The sequence below is a fragment of the Anomaloglossus baeobatrachus genome, chromosome 4, assembly GCF_048569485.1.
Source record: "Anomaloglossus baeobatrachus isolate aAnoBae1 chromosome 4, aAnoBae1.hap1, whole genome shotgun sequence".
NCBI classification, from domain to species: Eukaryota; Metazoa; Chordata; class Amphibia; order Anura; family Aromobatidae; genus Anomaloglossus; species Anomaloglossus baeobatrachus.
Genome location: NC_134356.1, coordinates 464563110 through 464577783, shown reverse-complemented (window position 1 = coordinate 464577783; position 14674 = coordinate 464563110). Strand labels below are relative to the sequence as shown.

Genomic DNA, 14674 nt, shown 5'->3' with positions numbered 1-14674 from the left:
CACGCTTCGTCGCAGACCGAGAGAGGCCTGGGGGCGATCCCGCAGTGCCCGGGGCCTGTGTAAGGGGCCGGTCTGGACTGCAAGCTCCTAGTATCTTAGCAGACCATTTGTCCATAGCCTGAGTCATGGATAGTGAAAATGACTCCGAGAGTTTCTCAGCAAAAACTGCCGCCTGGACAGGGGACGCCGGCGGAGCTCAACCAGTGCCCCCGGCTCCGGCTGAGCGAGTGCCACATGGCCCGAGCAATGCTCACAGTGATCACTGAGGGATACATATGTACAGTCGAACTGTGAAAATGCATACAAACATTATATATCTATATCTACAGTTCAGCACTCTAGGGGGCCCAGCACCGAGAAGAAGCCCCCTGGCGTACCGACCGCTCAAGCAGTGTGTGCTGGTTAAAAACACGGCTGTCGGCGTTTACAGTGGAGGGGGGGGCCGTGGGCGTAACCCCAAAAGTGCCGGAATCTGGTGCCCCGAGTGAAACGTGAGGGGGGCGGAGGACAGCCGAGTGTGCTCCAGCCCTCACTGTCGGCCTCAGACTGACCGTCCCGCCCTTCCCCCTGACTGGCAGGGCCGGGAGTTTAAGGCGCTAGGCCGCAAAAGCCGGGGGCTAGAGTTAAAACCGCGGCCGGCAAGCAGGCGCGGTCGGCGCGGTAGTCTGTACTAACCCCGCAGGCGCTGCCAAGTCTGAGGCTAAGGTGCTCCCTGCACCGTCCCCAAGGGGACACTGAGTACCTTGCGGGGATCAGTGTCGTAGAGTGATTAGTGAGGGGGTCGGAGGACAGCCTAGTGTGCTCCGGCCCTCACTGTCGGCGTCAGCCCGACCGTCCCGCCCTTCCCCCTGACTGGCAGGTCCGGGGGCGGGAGTGTAAGGCACTAGGCCGCAAAAGCCGGGGGTTAAAGTTAAACACCGCGGCCGGCAGGCAGACGCGGTCGGCGCGGTAGTCCCGTACCAACCCCGCAGTCGCTGCCAAATCTGAGCCAAGGTGCTCCATGCACCGTCCCCAAGGGGACTCTGAGTACCTGTGCGGGGATCTGTGCCGTAGAGTGCTTAATGAGGGGGGCGGAGGACAGCCAAGTGTGCTCCAGCTCTCACTGTCGGCGTTAGACCGACCGTCCCGCTCTTCCCCCTGACTGGCAGGACTGGGGGCGGGAGTGTAAGGCACTAGGCCGCAAAAGCCGGGGACTAAAGTTAAAACCGCGGCCGGCAAGCAGGCGCGGTCGGCGCGGTAGTCCCGGCGTCATACCAATCACCGCAGTCGCTGCAGCGTCTGAGGTCAAGGTGCTCTATGCACCGTCCCCAAGGGGACACAGAGTACCTGTAGATGCAGGGCCCTGTCCCTGAGATACTCCGTCTCCTGTCCGGCAGAATCCCACAGGGGCTGCGGAGGGAGGCCGGTCCCAGTGCCTGGATGACCGGATAGGATCCCACTTCCCCAGGGCCCCTAAGGGATGGGGAAGGAAAACGGCATGTGGCTCCGGCCTGTGTACCCGCAATGGGTACCTCAACCTTAACAACACCGCCGACTTAGTGGGGTGAGAAGGGAGCATGCTGGGGGCCCTGTTAGGGCCCTCTTTTCTTCCATCCGATATAATCAGCAGCTGCTGCTGACTAAAATGTGGAGCATTGTGTGAGTGTCAGCCTCCTTCAACACAAAGCATAAAAACTGATGAGCCCGTGATGCACGGGAGGGTCTATAGCAGAGGGGAGGGGTTACACTTTTTAAAGTGTAATACTTTGTGTAGCCTCCGGAGGCAGAAGCTATACACCCAATTGTCAATTGTCTGGGTCTCCCAATGGAGCGACAAAGAAAGATAAATTCACTTTCTCCTTATATGTTATACAAAAACTGTACATGTCTAATCAGAGTATGTTATTACTTAACGCTAAACCTATATATCCAATTCAGATGACCTCCGTATGATGAGTGATTAAAAAAATGAACCAAACCGCCCCCAGACAACTTCTAAAGTTGAATCAGCTATGAACCACCAGTATAGTTTTCAACATTGTTTAGAGTCCTACACTTGACATCAGCCCCAATGTTTACCCCACAGAAAAGGCCAACGTAAAGCTCACATGAGTGACATCTTCTACATTGATCTCGGGAAGTTCATTTAACATATTGCGAAACTTTTTGCAGCTTGGAGCGTCCCTCATCCTCATGGCTCGTTGGTACAGGGAAAGCTGATGTCCTGTTCGTACACAGGGATCTGACAAACCCTCCAAAATATAGGTGATTGCCTAAAATCAAAAGAAGGATATGAGTGCAATAATGATAACTGCATAACACCCACAACATACACAAACGTATAATACTAACGTCATTTCAGACTTAACCAGGGCTTTTATACACGTTTAATATTAATGAGCTCAGCTGGATCCTAGATTTGTGGGGTTCGCTGTGCACCCACATCCGGGGTTACATGGGGTTATTCCCTAAATCAACAAGCTTTTGAAAACTGCTGAACCCATCTTCACAATGGGGTTTATCTTCCTAGGATTTAACATGTCCAATGAACCCAGTGCCACCAGTGAATGAATATGCCCTACGAGGCCGGCACGCAGGGCACACTGTGTATACAACATGTGTGATGAAGAATGGCAGATCATTCAGCAATCTCAATAAGACTGTAGAGAAGACGGCATTACAATAATTATATGGCTTAATACATTAAAGGAATTCTCCACCTTTCTCGTCATTGTTTTTTCATACCTAAAAGCATGAATTTGAGGCTAAAACATCATTGGTATTTGGTTCATCATAAATTTTACCCTGCATTAGGGTTCGTTTACATCTGTGTATAAATATATCAGTCCAATTTTTATCCAGAAAAGTGGGACAAGGGAAATCCGCTTTTCCATGTCAGGCGAGTGTGATTTTTTTTCTCGCCAGTATCCGTATGACATACACTTCTCTTTTCTCATCTGCTATTATTCTACAAACATTTATAGAACCATGTAGTGTTCTCTGTTACAGAATGGTAATGGATCCTGTTCAAAAACAGATGGAACGTGTGATTTCCATTTCTTATTCAAGCACCCATTGACTTGCATTGGCAAGTCTCATGTGATATACATTGTGGGCAGCACGGTGGCTCAATGGTTAGCACTGCAGTCTTGCAGCGCTGGGGTCCTGGGCTCTAGTCCCACTTAGGACACCATCTGCAAGGAGTTTGTATGTTCTCCCAGTGTTTGCATGGGTTTCCTCTGGGTTCTCCGGTTTCCTCCCACACTCCAAAAAACATACTGACTGGGAATTTAGATTGTGAGCCCAAATGGGGACAGTGTTGCCAATGTATATAAAGCGCTGTGGAATTAATAGCGCTATATAAGTGAATAAATATATATTATATATACGTGCCCATGCGCGGCATGCTGGGATTCATAAATTACACAAGTATATAGCACTAGTATACAATAGTTACTTTCTGTGTGAGCTTCAGATGCTGATGCAAATTCAGTACAAGTCGATCCCACCAGCGCCCCCTACTGTCAGAGCAGTAAACATTTTGGGATAAAAGTGTTTGTAGCAGCTGGACAGCTTCCTGGAATACAAAAAACATGGAGAAATGTTACACAGAACACCTTCATGGTAAGCATTTGTAATTTTTAGTTAGATAATTAAATGACATATCCTAAGATTAGAAGGTATCCCTATCTTATATAAGGGGTATCTTCCTTATTGCTGGGGGTCTAACCACCGGAACCCCCGTCGATCCTGAGAATAAAGCGGGGGCTGAACATGTGCATATTGTTCCACTTATTCCCAATGGGAGTGCCAGAGATGGATGAGTACAGCGGTCCCATTGACAATCAATGGTGCACATGCTTAGCCCCCGTTCCATTATTGGGATCGGAGAGGGTTCCAGTGGTCAGATCCTCTGTGATTGTTAAGTTATTCTCTATCGTATGTTTAGGTTTCTTGGTGCAAACCAGTTAAGTGTCTTGTTATTCATGCATTTACTCTAGTTTGATGTGGTTATACAGAAATAGAATACCTTGCTTAATAAAAACAATTCTGCACTGACTGGTATTGCAGGTCGGCCGGCTACTCTGGAGTGAAAAGGACTGAGCTACAATACCGCACACAACCCATATACAGGTACGGTATGTCCCTGTTTGTGGCTGAAAATATTTGTTTGATTTTTTTTTGCGAACCTAAGATGAACCTCTGAAGTGACTATAAAAATGTAATACCCAAAAATAAAAGGCCCAATAGTTTGAGCAAAAGTTAGGCTATGTGCGCACAGTGCGTTTTTGCGCGGCGTTTTTGCGCGTTTTTCGGGTGCGTTTTTGGCCTCAAAACTGCATGACTTTGCTTCCCCAGCAAAGTCTGAGTTTTCATTTTTGCTGTCCGCACACAACTGTTTATTTAAGCTGCGTTTTTGAGCTTGAAAAAAAAAATGGACATGTCAATTCTTTCCTGCGTTTTTCTGCGTTTTCCGCCCATGCAATGCATTGGAAAAACGCAGCAAAACGCAGAGGTCAAAAACGCAGCAAACTGCAGCCAAAAACGCACCAAATCGCGGTACAAACGCATGCGTTTTTTGATGCGTTTTTTCGACGCAGGTGCGTTTTTGTGCGTTTTTAGCGGCCAAAAACGCACAAAAACGCAGCGTCAAAAAAAACGCAGAGTGCGCACATAGCCTTAAAGTGACACTCTGTTCACATCTGAATCAGAGCCCTCTACTTGATGAGGAGGACACACTGCATGCATGCATGCAGAAGAGTTTTTTTTCCCCATCAAAGTGATGAACAATGTTCAGCTACCTTAATACTGTGTAGAAGAAGAAAATGTGTCTTTTCTCATATTTCTGCTGCTAAGTGGCTTGAAGAAACTAAGGAAAGGGTAGAGGTAAAAGGAAAACCAGACTACTGCACAAGGAGAAGGTTATCTATTAATCCATTGAATGCCTCTTTTGCAGACAATCAATCTTCCTTTTGGCCCTGTGCGCACTTAGGGTACCTTCACACTTTAGCGATGCAGCAGCGATCCGACCAGCGATCTGACCTGGTCAGGATCGCTGCTGCATCGCTACATGGTCGCTGGTGAGCTGTCAAACAGGCAGATCTCACCAGCGACCAGTGAACAGCCCCCAGCCAGCAGCGACGTGCAAGCGACGCTGCGCTTGCACGGAGCCGCCGTCTGGAAGCTGCGGACACTGGTAACTAAGGTAAACATCGGGTATGGTTACCCGATGTTTACATTAGTTACCAGTGTGAGCAGGGAGCAGGGAGCCGCGCACACTGAGCGCTGGCTCCTTGCTCTCCTAGCTGCATTACACATCGGGTTAATTAACCCGATGTGTAATGCAGCTACATGTGCAGAGAGCAGGGAGCCGCGCACACTGAGCGCTGGCTCCTTGCTCTCCTAGCTGCTGTACACATCGGGTTAATTAACCCGATGTGTACAGCAGCTACATGTGCAGAGAGCCGGAGCCGGCAGCACAGGCAGCGTGAGAGCTGCAGATGCTGGTAACTAAGGTAAATATCGGGTAACCACCTTGGTTACCCGATGTTTATCTTGGATACAGCTTACCTCAGCTGTCAGACGCCGGCTCCTGCTCCCTGCTCGCTTCATTTGTCGCTCTCTTGCTGTCACACACAGCGATCTGTGTGTCACAGCAGGAGAGCGGCTTTGAAGAAAACGAACCAGGGCTGTGTGTAACGAGCAGCGATCTCGCAGCAGGGGCCAGATCGCTGCTCATTGTCACACACAGCGAGATCGCTAATGAGGTCACTGCTGCGTCACAAAAAGCGTGACTCAGCAGCGATCTCGGCAGCGAGCTCGCTGTGTGTGAAGCACCCCTTAGGCTATGTGCGCACGTTGCGTACTGTCAGTGCAGAAATTTCTGCAGCGATTTAAAAAGAGCACACGTGCGCTTTAAATCGCTGCAGAAAGAGTCCGTAATGAGAAAAAAAAAAGCCGATTCCAAGCGCTCTGCCTGCAAATCCTCCCTTAGACAGAGCGGGGACTGCAGGCAAAGCGCAGGAAAGAAGTGACATGTCACGTTTAGAACGTGCGCTTCGGGGAGCAGCCGAAGCGCTGCGCTCTAAAACCCCACGTGCGCACGGATCCTGCATAATCTTCATAGATTATGCAGGGGACGCAGGACGCATGCAGTTACGCTGCGCTGCAGAGCGCAGCGTAACTGCATGTAATTACGCAACGTGCGCACATAGCCTTACCGGTTTTTGCCGTGGATTTCCCACATGTTTCGCTGCATGTTATGTTCATAACATCTCTGCAGTGAATCACTAGCAAATCCGATGGGAAAAAAGAAGGGAATTTTGTTTACTTACCGTAAATTCCTTTTCTTCTAGCTCCTATTGGGAGACCCAGACAATTGGGTGTATAGCTTCTGCCTCCGGAGGCCACGCAAAGTATTACACTTTAAAAAGTGTAACCCCTCCCCTCTGCCTATACACCCTCCCGTGCATCACAGGCTCCAGCAGGAAGGAGGAAACTTATAAATTGGTCTAAGGTAAATTCAATCCGAAGGATGTTCGGAGAACTGAACCATGAACCAAAAGAACAATTCAACATGAACAACATGTGTACACAAAAGAACAAACAGCCCGAAGGGAACAGGGGCGGGTGCTGGGTCTCCCAATAGGAGCTAGAAGAAAAGGAATTTACGGTAAGTAAACAAAATTCCCTTCTTCTTTGTCGCTCCATTGGGAGACCCAGACAATTGGGACGTCCAAAAGCAGTCCCTGGGTGGGTAAAAGAATACCTCGAAAAAAAAAGAGCCGAAAACGACCCCCTCTTACAGGTGGGCAACCGCCGCCTGAAGGACTCGCCTACCTAGACTGGCGTCTGCCGAAGCATAGGTATGCACCTGATAGTGTTTCGTGAAAGTGTGCAGACTAGACCAGGTAGCTGCCTGACACACCTGCTGAGCCGTAGCCCGGTGCCGCAATGCCCAGGACGCACCCACGGCTCTGGTAGAATGGGCTTTCAGCCCCAAAGGAAGCGGAAGCCCAGAAGAACGGTAGGCTTCAAGAATCGGTTCCTTGATCCACCGAGCCAAGGTTGACTTGGAAGCCTGCGAACCCTTACGCTGGCCAGCGACAAGGACAAAGAGCACATCTGAACGGCGCAGGGGCGCCGTGCGAGACACGTAGAGCCGGAGTGCTCTCACCAGATCTAACGAGTGCAAATCCTTTTCACATTGGTGAACTGGATGAGGGCAAAATGAAGGTAAGGAGATATCCCGATTGAGATGAAAAGGGGATACCACCTTAGGGAGAAATTCCGGGACCGGACGCAGAACCACCTTATCCTGGTGAAAAACCAGGAAGGGGGCTTTGCATGACAGCGCTGCCAGCTCCGACACTCTACGGAGCGATGTAACTGCCACTAGAAATGCCACCTTCTGCGAAAGACGTGATAAAGAGACATCCCGCAGCGGCTCGAAAGGTGGTTTCTGAAGAGCCGTTAGCACCCTGTTAAGATCCCAGGGTTCCAGCGGACGCTTGTAAGGTGGGACTATGTGGCAAACTCCTTGCAGGAACGTGCGGACCTGCGGAAGCCTAGCTAGACGCTTTTGAAAAAATACGGATAGCGCAGATACTTGTCCCTTGAGAGAGCCGAGAGACAAACCCTTGTCCATTCCGGATTGAAGGAATGAAAGAAAAGTGGGTAAGGCAAAGGGCCAGGGGGTAAAACCCTTATCAGAGCACCAGGATAAGAAGATCCTCCAAGATCTGTGATAGATCTTGGCGGACGTTGGTTTCCTGGCCTGTCTCATAGTGGCAATGACATCTTGAGATAACCCTGAAGACGCTAGGAGCCAGGACTCAATGGCCACACAGTCAGGCTGAGGGCCGCAGAATTCAGATGGAAAAACGGCCCTTGAGACAGCAAGTCTGGGCGGTCTGGGAGCGCCCACGGTTGACCCACCGTGAGGTGCCACTGATCCGGGTACCACGACCGCCTCGGCCAATCTGGGGCGACGAGAATGGCGCGACGACAGTCGGACCTGATTTTGCGCAGCATCGCCAGAGGAGGAAATACATAGGGCAGTCGAAACTGCGACCAATCCTGAACTAATGCGTCCGCCGCCAGAGCTCTGTGATCTTGAGACCGGGCCATGAATGCCGGGACCTTGTTGTTGTGCCGTGACGCCATGAGATCGACGTCCGGCGTTCCCCAGCGGCGACAGATCTCTCGAAACACGTCTGGGTGCAGAGACCATTCCCCCGCGTCCATGCCCTGTCGGCTGAGAAAATCTGCTTCCCAGTTTTCTACGCCCGGGATGTGAACTGCGGAGATGGTGGAAGCTGTGGCTTCCACCCACTGCAGAATTCGTCGGACTTCCTGGAAGGCTTGACGACTGCGAGTGCCTCCTTGGTGGTTGATGTATGCGACGGCAGTGGCGTTGTCCGACTGGATCCGGATCTGCCTGCCCTCCAGCCACCGATGAAAGGCCAATAGGGCTAGATACACTGCCCTTATCTCCAGAATATTGATCTGAAGGGATGACTCTCTCGGAGTCCAGGTTCCCTGAGCCCTGTGGTGGAGAAAAACCGCCCCCCACCCTGACAGGCTCGCGTCCGTCGTGACCACAGCCCAGGTGGGGGGTAGGAAGGATTTTCCCTGCGACAGAGAGTTGGGAAGGAGCCACCACTGAAGTGACGTCTTGGTTGCAAGGGAAAGAGAGACGTTCCTGTCGAGTGAAGTCGACCTCCTGTCCCATTTGCGGAGAATGTCCCACTGGAGTGGCCGCAGATGGAATTGTGCGAATGGCACTGCCTCCATCGCTGCCACCATCTTCCCCAGGAAGTGCATGAGGCGCCTCAAGGGGTGTGACTGACCCCGAAGAAGAGATTGCACCCCTGCCTGCAGCGAAAGCTGTTTGTCCAGCGGTAGCATGACTACTGCTGACTGAGTATGAAACTCCATCCCAAGGTACATCAGTGATTGGGTCGGTGTCAACTTGGATTTTGGGAAGTTGATGATCCACCCGAACTGCTGAAGAGTCGCCAGAGCGACTGTAAGGCTGTTTTGACACGCCATCTGAGAGGGTGCCCTGACCAGAAGATCGTCTAAGTAGGGAATCACCGAGTGGCCCTGCGAGTGTAGGACCGCCACAACAGATGCCATGACCTTGGTGAACACCCTTGGGGCTGTCGCCAGGCCGAAAGGCAATGCCACGAACTGAAGGTGTTCCGTCCCCGATGGTGAAACGCAAAAAGCGTTGATGTTCGAGTGCGATCGGCACATGGAGATAAGCATCCTTGATGTCGATCGATGCTAGGAGGTCTCCTTGTGACATCGAAGCGATGACAGAGCGGAGAGATTCCATCCGAAACCGTCTGGTGCTCACATGTCTGTTGAGCAGTTTGAGGTCCAGGACGGGACGGAATGAACCGTCCTTCTTTGGCACCACGAACAAGTTGGAGTAAAAGCCGCGACCATGTTCCTGGAGGGGAACAGGGATCACAACTCCTTCTGTCTTCAGAGTGTTCACCGCCTGAAAAAGTGCATTGGCTCGCTCGGGGGGCGGAGATGTTCTGAAGAAACGAGTCGGGGGACGAGAGCTGAACTCTATCCTGTAACTGTGAGACAGAATGTCTCTCACCCATCGGTCCTGAACATGTGGCCACCAGGCGCCAGGCGTCGCAAAAGCGGGAGAGCCTGCCACCGACCGAGGATGCGGTTCGGGGATGCCGAGAGTCATGAGGAGGCCGCCTTGGAAGCAGTGCCTCCTGCGGCCTTTTGGGGGCGTGACTTGGACCGCCACGCATAGGAGTTCCTCTGGCCTTTCTCCGGTCTGCTGGACGAAGAGGATTGGGGCTTGGCGGAGGGACGAAAGGACCGAAACCTCGATTGTATTTTTCGTTGCTGAGGTCTCTTTGGTTTGGACTGGGGTAAGGAGGAGTCCTTTCCCTTGGATTCCTTAATAATCTCATCCAATCGTTCACCAAACAAGCGGTCGCCAGCAAACGGCAAACCGGTTAAGAACCTCTTGGAAGCCGAGTCTGCCTTCCATTTGCGCAGCCACATGGCCCTGCGGACTGCCACAGAGTTAGCGGATGCCACCGCTGTACGGCTAGCAGAGTCTAAAACTGCGTTCATGGCGTAGGAAGAAAAAGCTGACGCCTGAGAAGTCAAAGACGCAACCTGCGGAGCAGAATTACTTGTGACCGCATTAATCTCAGCCAGACAAGCTGAGATAGCTTGCAGTGCCCACACGGCTGCAAAGGCCGGGGCAAAAGACGCGCCCGTGGCTTCATAGATGGATTTCACCAGGAGCTCTATCTGCCTGTCAGTGGCATCCTTTAGCGATGATCCATCTGCAACCGATACCACAGATCTAGCCGCCAATCTAGAGACTGGGGGATCCACCTTGGGACAATGAGCCCAGCCCTTGACAACGTCAGAGGGGAAGGGGTAACGTGTGTCAGTGAGGCGCTTAGTAAAGCGCTTGTCCGGAACCGCTCTGGGCTTCTGGACAGCATCTCTGAAGTTAGAGTGATCGAAAAACGCACTCTGTGTACGTTTAGGGAACCGAAACTGGTGTTTCTCCTGCTGAGAAGTCGACTCCTCTACAGGTGGCGGCGGGGGAGAGATATCTAACACCTGGTTGATGGACGAGATAAGGTCATTTACCATGGCGTCCCCTTCAGGTGTATCAAGATTGAGAGCAACGTCAGTGTCAGAGCACTGAGCTGCGACGTCCGCCTCGTCCTCCAGAGAGTCCTCACGCTGGGAACCTGAGCAGCGTGAAGAAGTCGGGGAAGATTCCCAGCGGGCCCGCTTAGCCGGTCTGGGACTGTGGTCCGGGCCGGAGTCTTCCACGTGAGACCTAGGGCCCCCCCTGGGAACGTGCTGCAGCGCGGACAGAGAGGGGCCTGGGGGTGAAGATCCAACAGGGCCCGGGGCCTGTGTAGGGACCGGTCTGGACTGCAAAGCTTCCAGCAGCTTGGCAGACCATTTGTCCATGGACTGAGCCACGGATTGTGAGAGTGATTCAGAGAGTTTTTCAGCAAAGACTTCAAACTCAGTCCCTGCCGCCTGGACAGGTAGAGCAACGGATTCTACCTGAGCCGAGGGGCCCACTAGTGACTGAGGCTCCGGTTGTGAAAGTAAAACAGGGGTTGAGCATTGCTCACAGTGAGGGTAGGTGGAACTCGCAGGTAACTTAGCCGCACAAGAGGTACAGGTCGCAAAATAACCCTGTGTTTTGGCCCCCTTGCTCCTTGTGGACGACATGCTGTTGTCTCCTAGGAGAGTGATCACTGAGGGTATATGGGAAGGGTATACAGCCCGACCGAACAGAAGTATATAAATATATATAGTATCTATTCCGGCACCCAAAGGGGACCAGCACCGGGTGACCGGTGTGGCTTACCGACCGCTAAAAAGCGGAGTGTGCGTCCTCCAGATTCCCTGCCTTAGGTCTCCCAGCGTTGTAGAGCTCTTTCCAGGAAAACTTCCACAGGCAGAGTGCCAAAAAAATGGCTGCCGGAGCTCTCAGGGAAGGAGAGAAGCCGTGGGCGGCGTTAGAAAAGTGCGGGAATCTGGAGTCCCCACAGTGATCAGTGAGGGGGGGAGGAACATTCAGGATGCCCTGGCCCTCACAGCCGACGTCAGGTCGGCAGTCCCGCCCTTATCCCTGATAGACAGGTCCGGGGGCGGGAGTTTTGCTACTAGGCCGCAATTGAAGCCGGGGCCTAAATTTAACACCGCGGCCGACAAATAAGCAGCTGCTGCAGCGTCCGGGATGTAGGCGCTCCATGCACATCCCCCATGGGGGTACAGAGTACCTTAGTGATGCAGGGCCCGGTCCCTGAGGATTAACCAACTCCTGTCCGACAGATTCCCTCAGGGGCTGCGGAGGGAGCACGGTCCCAGTAACTGGATGACCGCTCAGGATCCCACTTCTCCCAGAGCCGCAAAGGGATGGGGAAGGAGACGGCATGAGGCTCCTGCCTTTGTACCCGCAATGGGTACCTCAACCTTAACAGCACCGCCGACTTAGTGGGGTGAGAAGGGAACATGCCGGGGGCCCCGTGGGAGCCCACTTTTCTTCCAACCGATATAACTAATCTGAGCTTCATGAGTGGATGTGTGCCTCCTTCCACACAAAGCATAAAACTGAGGAGCCCGTGATGCACGGGAGGGTGTATAGGCTGAGGGGAGGGGTTACACTTTTTAAAGTGTAATACTTTGTGTGGCCTCCGGAGGCAGAAGCTATACACCCAATTGTCTGGGTCTCCCAATGGAGCGACAAAGAAAATGCTATGCGCACTATGCGGATTTTGACAGCTACCGGTTTTGCTGAGGGATTCCCGCAGCGAAAACAATTGCATGTCACTTCTTTTCCACAGGTACCTGCGGCATTTCACTCCATTGACTGCAATGTAATCGTGAAATCCCACAGGGAATAACGCAGGCAGCAAATTCTGTGCGGTTCATTGCGTTTTCCTGCGTTATTCCCTGCGGTATTTCGTGGTTTACCTGCGGTAATGTACATCGCTGCCTGCGGTTTGCAGGGAAGTGATGTCATTATGACAGGAAGAGGAAGCGGAGCAGAGAGTAAACACACACATATCAGACACAGACATAGAACACACACACACATCGCACTCACACACAGCCATATAGAATGCACATACAAAGCAAACGGACATATAAAAATAAAAAAACGTGGGCTCCGCCGTATTTTTACCGCCCAGCCAGGTAAACACACAGTGGCAGCCCGGTATTCACAGGCTGGGGAGAGCGAGGGACAGGGTTATTGCCCCCCCCCTCTCCCGCAGCCGAGAATATCAGCCCGCAGCTGCCTCGGGACTGCCTGCATCCATTATGCGGCAGTCCCGAAGTGTCCCTGGCTCTTCCTGTTGCCGTGATGTGGTGGCAATCAGGGTAATAACGAGTTAATGGCAGCACATCGCCGCCACTATGTCCAGGCTTTACTCATGGCAGCGTCTATGAGACAGCTTTCATGATTAACCTGTAAGTAAAGTGAATAAACACACCATGAAAAATCCTTTATTTTAAATAAAACACAAAAAAGCCCCATCTTTCACCATTTTATTAACCCCCGCCCCAAACACACAGCTCCGGCGTAATCCACCGAGGGCCCGCGACGCTTTCATCCAGCCGCGACTGACACTGTACAGAATGCAGCCTCGTAACGAGCCTACAGAGAGGTAATTACAGGGCATTTCTCACGGCCGGTAACGTGAACACACTACCGCTCGGGTGAAATGCAGTGTGTCGATTGTTGATTGATCTGTCCTCTATCTATTCTTCTGCCTATTTATCTATCTACTCTCTATCTCAGAAGGAAATGACTTTTTTTTTTTTTTTCTTCTGCAATGTGCTTTATTGCATCGAATGCATTAAAACACATGTACCAGCCCGCGGCAAAACCGCGGCAAAAATACTGTGGCAATACAACTGTAAAACCGCGGCAAACCGCATGCAGTTTTCGGGTGTGGTTTGCCGCGGTTTTTTACCGTGGGTGGGGTAATCTTTCAGACCCTGCGGAATTTTCTAAAGAAAATTCTGTTTTCCACTGCACACAGGGACTTTAAGGGAATCTGTTACCAGATTTTTGCGACTTCATCTGAAAGCAGCATAATGTAAGCAAAGAGATTCTGAAACTAACCAGGTTTATCTTAAATAGAAGGAAAAGATATCGGCACATCCGACGTAAAATAATTTCTTATTTTGAAGACCCTAAAGAAGGGGGAAGGGATTGTGAAACACCGTAGTATAAGGCTATGTGTCCACGGTAGAATGTACCTGCGGATTTTTCTGCATGAAAATCCGCGACTTTCGCGGCAAATCCGCACCTTATTTTTGCCGCGGATTTGCCGCGGATTTACTGCGAATTTGCCGCGGATTTTGATGCAGATTTTTTTTTTTCCCCCCATTCTATACCCAAAATCCGCACCAAAATCCGCAACAATAATTGACATGCTGCAGATTTTTCCGGATCAAAATCCGCCGCGGAAAAATCCGCAGCATGGACACAGCATTTCCAAAATGCCATTGAAATGGCTTGGAAGTGCCGCTGCTGCAGATTTTCGGAAAATCCGCGGTAAATCCGCAGCAAAATCCGCGCAAAATCCGCAGCGTGGGCACATAGCCTAAAGCATCTCATAAAAAGTACCACTAATAATATTTCAACAACGACATAGAGCAAGTCATATTTAATCTCATTAGAATTGCAACGAACTGTGTGACTGAACACATTGGAGAAAGAAAGAAAAAAAAATTTCTTCTTTTTATTCAATATATATATATATAATATAAATCATTTCTATAGTTCATACCTTCTGGAAATATGTTTGTTAGTGTAAGAATTCAATAGGCTTCTCTCAAAGCTAGATTTTTCATCCTGTTACCACCTCTAGTGGATGCATTGACTTTCTCAAAAACAGAAAAAGGAGAAGCTATCCAGCCCTCCCCTATGTGCAGTTATAAAGTGTTTGGCAGCTCCTGAGTATGAAGCATTGCCATTATTAATGTTTGCAATGTGTTCAGCCACACGTTTTTTTTATTTTACGAGAAGTATATCCGACATAACGCAATTCAATTCAATACAATAAATCGCATGATCTGTATCACAATTGATGATAGATTTTATCGTATGTGTCTTCCCAGAAGGAAGTAAAATCACAGTTTTTCTATTTTGGGCAAA

At 50.8% G+C, this 14674-nt stretch overlaps 1 protein-coding gene across 5 annotated transcripts in view; it reads right to left on the bottom strand.

The window, feature by feature from the left end:
• FAN1 (FANCD2 and FANCI associated nuclease 1) overlaps positions 1-14674 on the bottom strand; it is a 109760-nt gene that overhangs the window by 45721 nt on the left and 49365 nt on the right. For all 5 annotated transcript variants that reach the window (XM_075345675.1, XM_075345676.1, XM_075345677.1 and 2 more), the window contains 2 exons: positions 3437-3556; positions 2088-2252 (listed from right to left, as the gene is read on the bottom strand). In XM_075345675.1, the coding sequence (XP_075201790.1) occupies positions 2088-2252; positions 3437-3556 (285 nt within the window). The remainder of the gene's footprint in view (positions 1-2087; positions 2253-3436; positions 3557-14674) is intronic.